At 44.8% G+C, this 12856-nt stretch overlaps 1 protein-coding gene across 4 annotated transcripts; it reads left to right on the top strand.

Annotated features, from left to right (window-relative positions):
* Positions 1–1743: 1743 nt before the first annotated feature.
* Positions 1744–4087, top strand: LOC123129182 (uncharacterized). 4 transcript variants are annotated; one of them, XM_044549418.1, is made up of 2 exons: positions 1744–1945; positions 2049–4087. In XM_044549418.1, the coding sequence occupies exon 2, from the start codon at positions 2810–2812 to the stop codon at positions 3911–3913; it is 1104 nt and encodes a 367-aa protein (XP_044405353.1). In that variant the 5' UTR covers positions 1744–1945; positions 2049–2809; the 3' UTR covers positions 3914–4087. The 4 variants fall into 2 exon arrangements, with proteins under 4 accessions (XP_044405353.1, XP_044405355.1, XP_044405354.1 ...); XM_044549419.1 differs by having other exon boundaries at positions 2042–4087.
* Positions 4088–12856: the final 8769 nt, after the last annotated feature.

Raw genomic sequence — 12856 nt, 5'->3', positions numbered from 1 at the left:
ATTCAGGCAAAATATATGAACCCCAAGCACAGTGCAAGCAACACAATCACTGCCATCCAATGGGCAACATTGCAAATAGAAATAACATACATAAGTATGCCACCATAATGCTAATAGCTAGATCAACGACATATATGTGTGGAACTGGCATTAACAACAAATAGAACAGTCGACTATTAAGTCTACATCATTCTTCCGGCCAATTCCAATCTAGATAACAAAAGGAAACTGTGGTTAACATCACCCACACACACTCTCTCTCCCTCTTTCTCTCTCTCCATCTCTCTCTCTCTCTCAGTGCAACTAAATATGGCACTTTAGATTCTGAAACCACCAAGGTCATCCAAAAGATTCATTGCTTATAACAGTACACAATAACAAAGAAATTTGCAATTGGGACAGAGCTGACCTACTGCTACTACTCCCTGTTGCCATAGTGGCATTCATTGATGTTCAATGCAAGTAGCAAGCAATCAAGCACAACAGAGTAAGCACAAAGTAAAATAGAGATAAGAGAAAGAAAGAAGAGGCTACCAATGTGCAGTGGAAGCTGGAGTATGGAGAGGATGAGATCTTTGCCACCCCTCACCATGTGTAGCCTCCCCTTCAACCAACCCCGTCCCAGTCCACGCCTCCTCCCTTCGCCGCCACCACCAATCCATGCTGGAAGCCTAGGGTTTGCACGAGGAAGGTCAGGGGTGCTAAGATCAGCACGCTGACACCGACCCTGAGCCCCAAGCAACAACAACAGCTGGAGCAACCACCCCATGCCGTCGTCGATCCTCTCTACAGGGTGATGTTCATGATCCCCACATCCACCGCCACCGCCACCGGCCATGTTACCTGGGCCAAGAGGAGGGAGCCGAAGAAGCCGTCGATGAGAAGAGGGAGCACAAGAGGAGCACTAGGGGAGCCGCATCCGCATCAACCCGCAGCTGCTGCTCCTGGCTCCACCGCCCTTCATCACCGAGAGCGGCTAACACAAGGGAGGGCCGTCTGCGATTCCGTGGGGGGGAGGAGGGAGGCGCAACGGGGATGAGAAGCGGGAGGAGGAGGACGAGCGACGAGAGGGGAGGAGCCAGAGGTGGCGGCCGGAGGGGGGAGGAGGCAGAGATGGCGGCGCGGGGGCGAGAGGAAGAGGGTGGGGAGCCGCGGCTGGGAAGATGGGAGGGGGCGCGAGTGCGGGAGGAGGCGGCGGCTAGGTCATCTCCAAAGGAGCCAATGTGATTTATACCCCCTGCGAGTGAAATGACGAAAATGCCCTTGGCGGCCACCCAATTTTACAGGCGGTGGCACGAAACGGGGTAACTATTCATTTCAGCAGTAACTTTTCTTTGATCCGACGGACGAGGTCATCCAGCGGCTCGATCCGACGGCCTGAATTCCATCAAGCGAACCGATCCAACGGCAGAGAGTGCCTGAGCTCTGAGAGAGCTCGGTGGAACATCCTTCTCTTATCTCTTGATGTACTGTGTTTGTGTGCATGTGCATGCATGTCGTACATTACATTTTTTGCAAACCCTAAAAACATATTTGTATCTGCGAGCGTTTGTGTATGTACTGTGCTTTTTTTTTGAGGCAAGTGTATGTTTCTTTTAGGGGTCGAGGCAAGTGTATGTAGTGCACTAAAAAGAAAGAGTTCTTTTTAGGGTTTTATTTGTAGCGACGGGCACTTTCGGCCCACTAAGGAAATATTAGGGATGTACCGATGGGCGATGGCTCACTCTCACTAGTCACTACCACTACACGTCTCCACTCTCCAGTACCCGTCACTACTGTTGGCGGGAATCCTCTTACGCCGCCGCCGCCGCCGTCGTCCCGCCTCCCTCCGCCCCTCCCCCTCTCCTCTTTTAAGAGGCATCCCTCCTCCATCCCGCCGTCGAGGATACTGTTTCTTGGCCCGGCACAGCAGGAGGCCGGCGGCGAGCATCACCAGGATCCCAATGTGAGTTTCTAGATCGGCATCTCCTCTGTTGTGTGCTGTACATGTTTTCTTTTCACCAGTATCGCAATCGCAATTTGACTTTCTAACTATCACTAGCAAACAGCAGGGAAGCAGCGGTTGGTATGTAGTGTCTGAGCGAAGCTAGATGGCAGATCTCCCTGGTACTACTCGTAGCTGTTGCGACCCGCCGGCTGATTCGACGGTTGAGGCCGTTGAAGAAGCAGTGGCTCCGTCTGAGCACTACTCCAAGTTGAAGAAAGCGGCTGATTTCTCCGTTGAGATAACAGATGTGTGTGATACTGATACCCCCAGCCAGCAAGTTGATTCCACAGTACAGACGACCATGGATTCTGCAGAAGCAGCTCCTGCTCCGGTTGAGGAGGAGTACCTGAAGAAAGCAGCTCAAGAGTTTAAGGCTGCTTCCTCCTCTGAGATCACAGATGCGCATGAAATTCATAGATGTAGCCACGAGCAAGTTGACGAGGGCATGGATTTTGCAGAACCAGCGGCACTGGCTTCGGCTCCGGTTGATAACGAGTACTTGGGAAAAACAGCAGTAGAGTTCAAGGTTGATTTCAACAAGAGAGAAGAGAAGATGCATAGGTTCCCTGCAAGCCTGCGCGGTCTCGGCAGCCCGTACATTGTGCCCAGGGTCGTGGCCATCGGCCCTTACCACCACGGCGCACCCCACCTCCGGCGGATGGAGAAAGTGAAACACATGGCTGCCTACACCACTTCATCAGAGGGTCGGATGGCCACTCGCTTGAGGAGATCTATGGGGCTGTGGTCAAGGTTGCAGACAAGGCCCGCCGTCTGTACGTTGATGATGCGGTGGCAGGTATTAGCCATGCTAACTTTGCAGCTATGATGTTCTATGATGCATGCTTCTTGCTCGAGTTTATGCTTGGTAACAAGGAGCTGCTTGACTGCCCAGAGTTGCGATATGTTTTTCACTCCAACGAAAAATATATCATTAATGATGTAATCTTGCTGGAGAACCAGCTCCCATGGATGGTTGTGGAAACCCTCCTTAATTTTAGGTTTGTGCCAGTGAAAAAGAAACTTTTGAACTTCGGAGAAAATCTCACAAACCGTGTGTATCATATCAAACAAGATGAAATCCTTTCAGACATGGAGGAAGAGTACACACCACCTCATCTCCTTGGTCTTCTTAGATTCTACAAAACAAACAGGAAAAGGGCCACCAAAATCAAGATGGCCAACAAAAAGGCCAAAAGAGCCAGCAAGATAGCATTTCCAGCATGTCTTCTAAAGGTGGTATTTACAATATCGAAAGAGTTGAACACCCGAATGATTGCAGAGTCTAACAACCTCGTGGATGTTCATGTAGAAAGCCACGTACCATTAACCAAAAAGAAGTCCAGGAAAAAACTCAATTCAGTGTCGACATCTACAAATGTCATCGAGCTTGCAGAAATTGGCATCAAGCTCAAAGCCATCAGGACAGGAATTTTCACAGAAATTGGCATCAGGAAAGGACCCCTGTTTGGCGAGCTTTTCCTGACGCCACTGATGTTAAGCAGTGCAAGGGCGAGTTGGCTTGTAAATATGGCTGCTCTTGAGGTATGCACGAGCTCAGGGGGTCAACGTCGTTATCAACATTGTGATGAAGAGATGGCCATCTGCTCGTACATTGCCCTGCTTTCGATGCTCATGGACCGGGAGGAGGATGTGCACGAGCTACGAAGGAAGCATATTGTGCAAGGAGAACTCACAAACAAAGAGGTGCTCCAGCTCTTCAAGAGCCTTACGAAGCACCTGACGTCCAGCCGCTCATACCGCCGCATCTTGAGAGACATTGAGAGCTACAAGGTCAACAGGTGGCTGTGGATCAAGGTGCACAAGTTCATCTACAACAACTTTAGAACCATTGTCACGGTATTCTCTGTGGTCGGTGTTCTAGTGGGTATTTTCAAGACGCTCCTCTCTCTTAAGCAACACCAGTAAAGATGGACCATGCTTACCATCCTTATATACAAATACTCTGTTTCGTGCTTAATTATGATGGTGTGATGTTAGTTTTCGGTTTTCAGAGTGATGCATGGTGTGATGTTGTCTGTTTTGCATCTGTCAAATTGTTGGCACAATGTACTGTATCTGAAATTCTGAGTTACAATTTCACCTCATTTGTGAGATATGGTTTGGAAACTGGGGTCGAATTTGTGTTGAGATAGAGACGGTGAACTGGTGATGTAACTACTTTTGAGAGTGATCAAACGGACACCTGATGTATTTGATTCATTTCCTGCTGGGAATGAGGTGTGGTCTTGGTCGCTTCAGAGTGTCAGAATTACTGGTAGGCAAGTGTTGCATTTGATTCATTTCCTTTCCGGAAACAAATCACAAACTACTGGTAAGACGAGGAAGATATGGTGGTAGTGCTGCCGTGTGCAAGTTGTGTATCAATGGATCTTAATTTCGTTTCCTTGTTTGTATAGCTAGGTAGGGCGCTCCCCTCCCTTGTTCGAAGGCGAGATCAATGTAAAAGTCGAGAGTATGAAATGCAGTCATGTGCCTGCCTTAGGGTATCGGCTATCAGGCCATGCGATGCGACGGCTGGAGTAGTAATCGACCTATGTTTGCGCGTCAAGTCTGTTCATGTTTGAGTTTGTGGAGGAAGAATGTGTTTGCGTGTATGTGTTCTTCAAGGGTAGCTCCAGATTGTACAAGACCTTGCTGTGGCCAGTAGTAGGAGTATTCACTAACTATGTTTGTGCAATTATATATCAGCATGACGACCCATGAAATGTTTTTTCTTGAATCCATGTGAAACATCTTAGGCCTATTTTGGTTTGGAAAGTAAGACGAAAAGATGGGCATTGTGCTTGATGTGCTTCACCAAAGTGTGAGCAGTTATCCTTTACTAGCCCAGGTTCAGTAACAAACCCTAATTGAATGGGTTACCTAAACTTTTGTATTTATTTCAGCTGCCAAATATAACTAATGACTTCATCGTCTAGTTAGTTTTGAATGTCGTAGCTAAAGACAGGGCAGTTTTAAATGTCATAGCTAGATAAACAAGTTTGAAATTTCGTAGCTAAATATTTCTAGTTTCAATTGTGGCAAATAAAATATTAGTTTGTGTGAAATGTCGTAGATAAACACAGCTTGTTCTTTTCAATATTTCATTTAAATGGTAGGAAATTTCTGAAACATAGGGCTACAAACTCTAGCTGTTTTAGAGAAGGGTACAATTGGAGTGCCGTCGACATGGGATTAAGGATCTTTTCCGTATTCCCAAGTCAGCCCTTTTTTCTGGCACAAACGAGCACATTTCCACTGAAAATGATTTTTATTTGGAAAAAGAATCAGAAAATAGTGGACACAATCAAAAAGCTTATAATATTTGGGAAGCCACAAAAAATAGTTGATGAAGTTATACATAACCTTGAAAAATAGAGTTGCACATAATGTTTGAGAAGTTACTACTCCCCCCGTCCCAAAATAAGTGTCTCAACTTAGTACTAACGTTAGTACAAGGTTTAGACACTTATTTTGGGACAGAGGGAGTATTAACTTTTAGTATTTTTATAAAAAAATTAACGACATAAAATAATTGTATAATTTTGAACAAGTTGCTTAATAAGATGTGTAACTTTATACCTGACTACATATGTATACAATACAGTTTAAGAGGTCAAAATATAATACATATCAGAAAGAGTGTTGAACCATAGTGGGCTGAAGAGAGCCACAAATGACTTGGCAGTTGTCCGTGTTTGCTGCAATTACAATGTCAGTAAGACCAGGTGTTCTATCATTACTGATGCACGGTAACTTGATTATTCCTGGAGGCTCACCCAAAAGGAAAGGCACATGACATGAGAGAGTTTTTTCAAAACGTGCACTTGATGACAAGATAATTGTCACTGCATAGATCACACTACTTGCTTCTGATCATCCAGCTGAGTGAGCTTCTTTCTGGCACATAGATCGTGCATCAACGGATCTTAATCCCGTTTTTCTTTTTTTTGTGCGTGTGCGTACAGGTAGGTCGTTGAGATTCGTAGGCGTGAGATGTAAAACTGCATTCTTGTGCCTGGACCTAGTCGATCGTGTGTGTACGGTGAGTCTACTGACTGCCAATATGTTTTTTTCCTCGACTCCTGCCAATATGGTGATATTTTGAAAAATACACATCTTATTATTATTCTAGAGAGAGAGAGAGAGAGCGAGGGAGAGACAGAATGGTCATCAGGCATTTTTAGGCAGGCCGCATTCTTATTTGGGCCTAGCCCATCTCCATCTCAGTTTCTTCCATCGTTACCTTTTACTCCGGAATCCTATTCGGGATTTCACGGAATCACTAGTTACAGGGTACCCTTGCAAAGATTACTTCCATCTTCTCTGTCTGTCTCAAAAAAAAAAAAAACTTCCACCTTCTCTGTGGTGAAAAGTAGCACTTGTCACAATTCAGATTTTATTTTTAAGATTTTTTTTTCAAAACATTTTATCTCTCGAACCGTCCATCCAAATCACAAACTGTTTCCACCATTGGGTTTCTTGCGTCAAGATATTTGAAACTAGATTCCATCTTAATAGTTTGGGTGAACTTTTTTCCTCCGGAAAACCATAAATAAAAACAAGCACAAAACAAACCGAAATCTGGGGAAAATCAAAAACTACGAAAAAATAAGGACCGTAAAAACCAAAAACAGAAAAAATATAAATAAAAAACCCGGGGAAAAACAGAAACCATAGAGCGCAGTTGTGCTTTCACTTTTTTGGGAAGCACACCTGTGCACCCAAGTGAGCCAATGGAAAAAATCCCAGGGTGGTCCATGGACCACCATCCTAGCCACCCCTCATTTACGCCGATGCACCGAAGTGCTAGCGGTGTGTCTCCATTGCACAAAAAAAGTATTTCTTCAAAAACATAGTTCACATAGATAAGTACAAGGATAATAATAATTTAGAAATCACATCTTTATCTGTGCAAAAATAATCCTATTTTGGTCTTTCTTGGGCTCAAGTACACACAAGTGAGCCCGTGGAAAAAATTCTAGGCCACCATCCTGGCCACCCTTTGTTACGTTGCACTTTAGTGCCAGCGGTGTGTCTCTGTTGCATAAAAAATGTATTTTTGATAAAACAGTTGATAGGGATAAGTACAAGCACCATAATAATTTTGGAAATCATATCTTTATTCACTTAAGCAATTGGAAAAGTAAATATTGATAGGAAAACTTATTGCATATCATCTATTCCTTATTACATGAAAACTATTCATGGGAATTGTGTTGAATCACGGGCAATGGGCTTTGCAGACAGTATAGTCATCGTAGCATGGACCAGTATATGCAAAATAGTTGCAGCAGTACTGTCGTTTCCGCGGCCACTTCAACTTCGTCTCTCTCACACAGTCGGGGTCATCGTTAGGTCGTATAGTCGTTGTGCTGCTCCCCTTGTCGTCAATGCTCTGTCCTGAAGTGAAAAACAAATAGATTTATATCATCTCAACATGAAGGTAATTTCATTTTGTATATGAACATGTAGATAATGCCTATGTAGAAAACCACTCTAGATCTTTCCAAGGGGTGAGTACTCAAGGTTGACAAAACAAACTTTAAACATAAGGATGAACACTGAAATTTCATGAAATAATTATTTACAATTGTTCATTACCTTGTACGACTGAAGAAACCAGGCAACTTAGAAGAACCATGGAAAGCAAGACAACAAGTTGGGCATTGTGCTTGATGTGCTTCCCCATTGTGTGAGAAATTCACTGGGTTTTTATATGTATCCATTACTTGCCCTGGTCCATATATATAGCAGAACTGTAACTAGTATTGTAATTACTCATCAGTAACAAACACTAATTGAATGGGTTATCCAAATTGTTGTATTTTTACATTGCCAAACATAGCTAGTGACTTTATCGTCTAGTCTTAAATGTTGTAGCTAAAGATAGGGAAGTCTTAAATGTCATGTCTAATTTTAAATGTTGTAGCGAAAGATAGGGAAGCCTTAACTGTTGTAGCTAAAGATTGGGTTAGTTTTAATGCTGTAGCTAAAGATTTCTTTTTATAAATGCGGCAGATAAACATTGGTTGTTGCTTAATGTCATAGATAAACATAGCTTGTTCTTTTCTATGTTTCGTTTAAATGGTATGAAATTTGTAACACATGGGACTCCAAACCCTATTGTTTTAAAGAAGGGTGCGGTTGGACCACCGTCGACCTAGGAATACATATCTTTATAATTAAATGAACCGAAAAGAATTGAGAACTAAATTTGAATTTTATCAACTCTTTCGTTGTTGATCAATAATAACAACTAAGAATGCAGCAAAAATCAAATAGAGTTCCAACACCATTTTCAACATCTAATTCTGAAGAAAACAGTAGGAGAGGCAAATTAAGCTACTTTGCACCAAAATGTCAAAAAAATTAGGTATCCCTTGGTGAGCCTACTTGAATTGAGCACTGAACGTGCATAAAAAGAAACTTTTTATAGATGGGAATGAAAGGAATTTGGTAGAAGGAAATTAATTATGGTCGCATTGAGTTTCAGACTATAGAGACATCAATCAGGGCCGGTCCTGATATTTCGAGGGCCCAGGGCGAAATTACAACCCGGGGCCCCTACTATAAAGATCAAAATAATAATCTCATTTCTTTTTAGATTCATTCCTTTACCTAACTTATTATTGTCTATTGTTTCAAAATAAAACAAAAATTGTAAGTAGTGTATTCCTTTACTTAATTAGACAAATCGAATACCTGATAGAGGGCAAACATCAAGATGAAATGTTTAAAGTTTAAAAGCTTCATTTGCAATAATAAAAGATCATTTACCTACCCGACGACTACGGGAGTCTGAGTCTCATTTCTTTTTGGATTGAAGTTATGTGTGTATAGCTGAGACCTTCTTCCAATTTTTAAGTTAAATTTGCAATCATGATGATTTGGAGAGAGAATGCAAAGAACGACAATCGAACACATAACAGGCAACTTTTTCAATAGATAAGGCGATTGGTGTTGTGCCGACAAAGTCTAGACTGAAGTAAGAAATAGAGCAACGGGCACATAAAATTAAAATTTTGTACTGCATCATATGCGAAACCTTCTAAGATCTGACTGCTGTTGCACCATATGAACGTGACCAACTAGAAAGAGGAGGTTAGGGATGACCTTATAAGTGGGGTGGCTTCGTCTTGCACATGAGAGGCATCTCACGGACGGGGCATAACACAACGGGACCGGGGACCTAGAGGAAGAACAGCCGGCCGCATGGCAGAGAGCAATCTACATCTGCGTTGCGACTTGCGATCGGGGCCCTCGGGGGAATAGGTGTTGGGGAACGTAGTAATTTCAAAATTTTCCTACGCACACGCAAGATCATGGTGATGCATAGCAACGAGGGGGAGAATCTGATCTACGTACCCTTGTAGATCACAACGGAAGCGTTGACACAACATAGAGGAAGTAGTCGTACGTCTTCTTCCTGATCCAACCGATCCAAGCACCGTTACTCCGGCACCTCCGAGTTCTTAGCACACGTTCAGCTCGATGACGATCCTCGGGCTCCGATCCAGCAAAGCGTCGAGGAAGAGTTCCGTCAGCACGACGGCGTTGTGACGATCTTGATGTACTACCGACGCAGGGCTTCGCCTAAGCACTGCAACGGTATGATCGAGGTGGAATTTGGTGGCAGGGGGCACCGCACACGGCTAAGGAACGATCTCAAGGATCAACTTGTGTGTCATGGGGTGCCCCCTGCCCCCGTATTTAAAGGTTGAGAGGGGGAGGGCTGGCCGGCCAAGGAGGGAGGCGCAGGAGGAGTCCTACTCCTACCGGGAGTAGGACTCCCCCCTCAATCCTATTCCAACTAGGACTCCAAGGGGGAAAGAGAGAGAGAGAGGTGGTCGGCCACCTCTCCTAGTCCTAATAGGACTAGGGGAGGGGGGAGGCGCGCAGCCCTCCATGGCAGCCCCTTTCACTTTTCCACTAAGGCCCATGTAGGCCCATTTGGCTCCCGGGGGGTTCCGGTAACCCTTCCGGTAATCCGGTAAAATCCCGATTTCACCCGGAACACTTCCGATGTCCAAACATAGGCTTCCAATATATCAATCTTTACGTCTCGACCATTTCGAGACTCCTCGTCATGTCCGTGATCACATCCGGGACTCCGAACAACCTTCGGTACATCAAAATGCATAAACTCATAATAACTGTCATCGTAACGTTAAGCATGCGGACCCTACGGTTCGAGAACAATGTAGACATGACCGAGACACGTCTCCGGTCAATAACCAATAGCGGGACCTGGATGCCCATATTGGCTCCTACATATTCTATGAAGATCTTTATGGGTCAGACCGCATAACAACATATGTTGTTCCCTTTGTCATCGGTATGTTACTTGCCCGAGATTCGATCGTCGGTATCCAATACCTAGTTCAATCTCGTTACCGGCAAGTCTCTTTACTCGTTCCGTAATACATCATCCCGAAACTAACTCATTAGTTGCAATGCTTGCAAGGCTTAAGTGATGTGCATTACCGAGAGGGCCCAGAGATACCTCTCCGACAATCGGAGTGACAAATCCTAATCTCGAAATACGCCAACCCAACATCTACCTTTGGAGACACCTGTAGTACTCCTTTATAATCACCCAGTTACGTTGTGACGTTTGGTAGCACCCAAAGTGTTCCTCCGGCAAACGGGAGTTGCATAATCTCATAGTCATAGGAACATGTATAAGTCATGAAGAAAGCAATAGCAACATACTAAACGATCGTGTGCTAAGCTAATGGAATGGGTCATGTCAATCAGATCATTCAACTAATGATGTGACCTCGTTAATCAAATAACAACTCTTTTGTCCATGGTTAGGAAACATAACCATCTTTGATTAACGAGCTAGTCAAGTAGAGGCATACTAGTGACACTCTGTTTGTCTATGTATTCACACATGTATTATGTTTCCGGTTAATACAATTTTAGCATGAATAATAAACATTTATCATGATATAAGGAAATAAATAATAACTTTATTATTGCCTCTAGGGCATATTTCCTTCAATAGAATCGTTGCGAAGCAGCGAACTCGCGATGGGAAGAAGGAAAACAGGGATTTCTCCGTGCGTCTAGGTCGATGCCTCCTTATGGTCTGGGCCATGGGCTCCTTGCGAACCCTGGAGGGGGGCCCTGGGCGGCCGCGCCCCTGCCACCCCCTCAGGGCCGGCCCTGACATCAATCAAGTTCTTATGTTCCAGGTTTACCTTCCTGGATCGCTCGAAAGCCCAAAGCTGTGCGCCTGTGATATATATCCACATTTACATCACACAGCCTCATAATTTGTTTCATCCCATTGTAACAGATCCATGCTCATGAAAATGGTAGCAATGCATGAGCTACAAAACATATACGATTAAACTTTCCGAAAGCATATCATAGGTAAACATATACATATACTTACTAGGTAGCGATAACTCTGATATGAAAAAGTTGTTACTCGTTTTGGAGATCATAGCTACATATGGAAAGGTATATTGTTTTAACACTATTAAAAAATAGCTGTTACACATCAGCTTTCTTGGTCAAGTTTTACAATACTAATACTGTTCTCCATATAAGTCAAAGTAGTTTTTAAAATAGTTGACGACCATTGGGGAGCATCTTCCTTCAAGTTTTTCAATGGAGATTCGAAAAACTGGTACACTGAGACCATTCTATAGTTTGGAATATTCTGTTGTGGAAGTTGCATAGAGGTGTACTTAGCCAACAAATTTTTTTTGAAATATTGGATTGCATTAGAAATCTAAATGATGCTACTACCACTGCCAAGTTAACTACAAAGGGCATTTGTTTCAAAGAAGATTGTGCGTCCTACCTTCAGGACTCAGCTCAGCCCAAATAAACTAGCACATTAACATTGCCATGCATAGAGAGTATGTACATGCCTATTTCTTGACAGCGTGTGTTCCAAAATTGGTACTATAAATTCATTGTTGAATGAAAACAAGGAGAAATCAAAATCCGAATTGTTTCCTTATTCCAAAATTAAGGAAACTGATTGTAGCAAAGGAGTAGTAAATAAAAATTTAAAGGATTCATTCCCAGACGGCCCATCAGACATCGAACGACCCAGCCCAGCCAGCCCTCCCGAAAAATCCCCATCGACCACCCACCCCCTCACTCCTCTCGACCTCTGGCGACCGAAGCCGCTGCACTGCTTAGAGCATCTCCAACAACCGCACTAAATAAGCGCCGCGCCGCAAATTTGTCCTTTTTAGTGTGCGCGCAATCGATATAGGGGCTCCAGCGGATGCACAATAAGCATGCGCGGCATATAGAGTTGGGCGCATGGTCCGAATCGCCATCGCGCGCTGTGTATTTGGTATGCCCGCTTCCGCGCGCCGCACACTCGAGCGCTCGCGCCGCACTCTCTCTGCCACGCCACCTTCGCCCCGTCCGCGCCGCCACTGGCGAATCAACCCGATGGACGCCCGCGCTGGCACCCCCCTCACCCCTTCCTACTCCCGCGACCCCTCCGCCGCCGCCGCAAACCCTAGAGGGGGAGCTTTGGCTTCGCCTTCGCCGGAGCTCCTTCAAGAACCGACATAGCACGCGGCCTTTTCATGCCGCCACGGATGACCTCGGCGGCGGATGGCGTCGCGCTGGCGCCCGCCCTGAAGCCACGAGCCATCCTCTCAAAGCTCCCAAATGTGGCGCAACCGAAGAAGGTCAAGGTATCAGCGAAGAAGAACAAGGCGGCGGACGGCTCCGGCTCCTCGAAGCTGTCGAGGAAGAAGCTTGCAGTGCGTGCGACGGGTGCGGCGGCTACCGAAGCGCCGGCGAGCTCACTTGTTGAGCCGGCGGCCGACGCGCAAAAGGTGTTCGAGGAAATGCCCCAAAGGTATAAAATTTCACCAACTTTTT

Source organism: Triticum aestivum, chromosome 6A (genome assembly GCF_018294505.1).
Source record: "Triticum aestivum cultivar Chinese Spring chromosome 6A, IWGSC CS RefSeq v2.1, whole genome shotgun sequence".
Taxonomy (NCBI): Eukaryota; Viridiplantae; Streptophyta; class Magnoliopsida; order Poales; family Poaceae; genus Triticum; species Triticum aestivum.
The sequence above is the reverse complement of the archived record's forward strand: the minus strand, read 5'-3'. Positions and strand labels throughout refer to the sequence as shown.

Coding starts and splice junctions, on each gene's coding strand:
- LOC123129182 (XM_044549418.1), top strand. CDS start 2,810: ATGATGTTCTATGATGCATGCTTCTTGCTCGAGTTTATGCTTGGTAAC.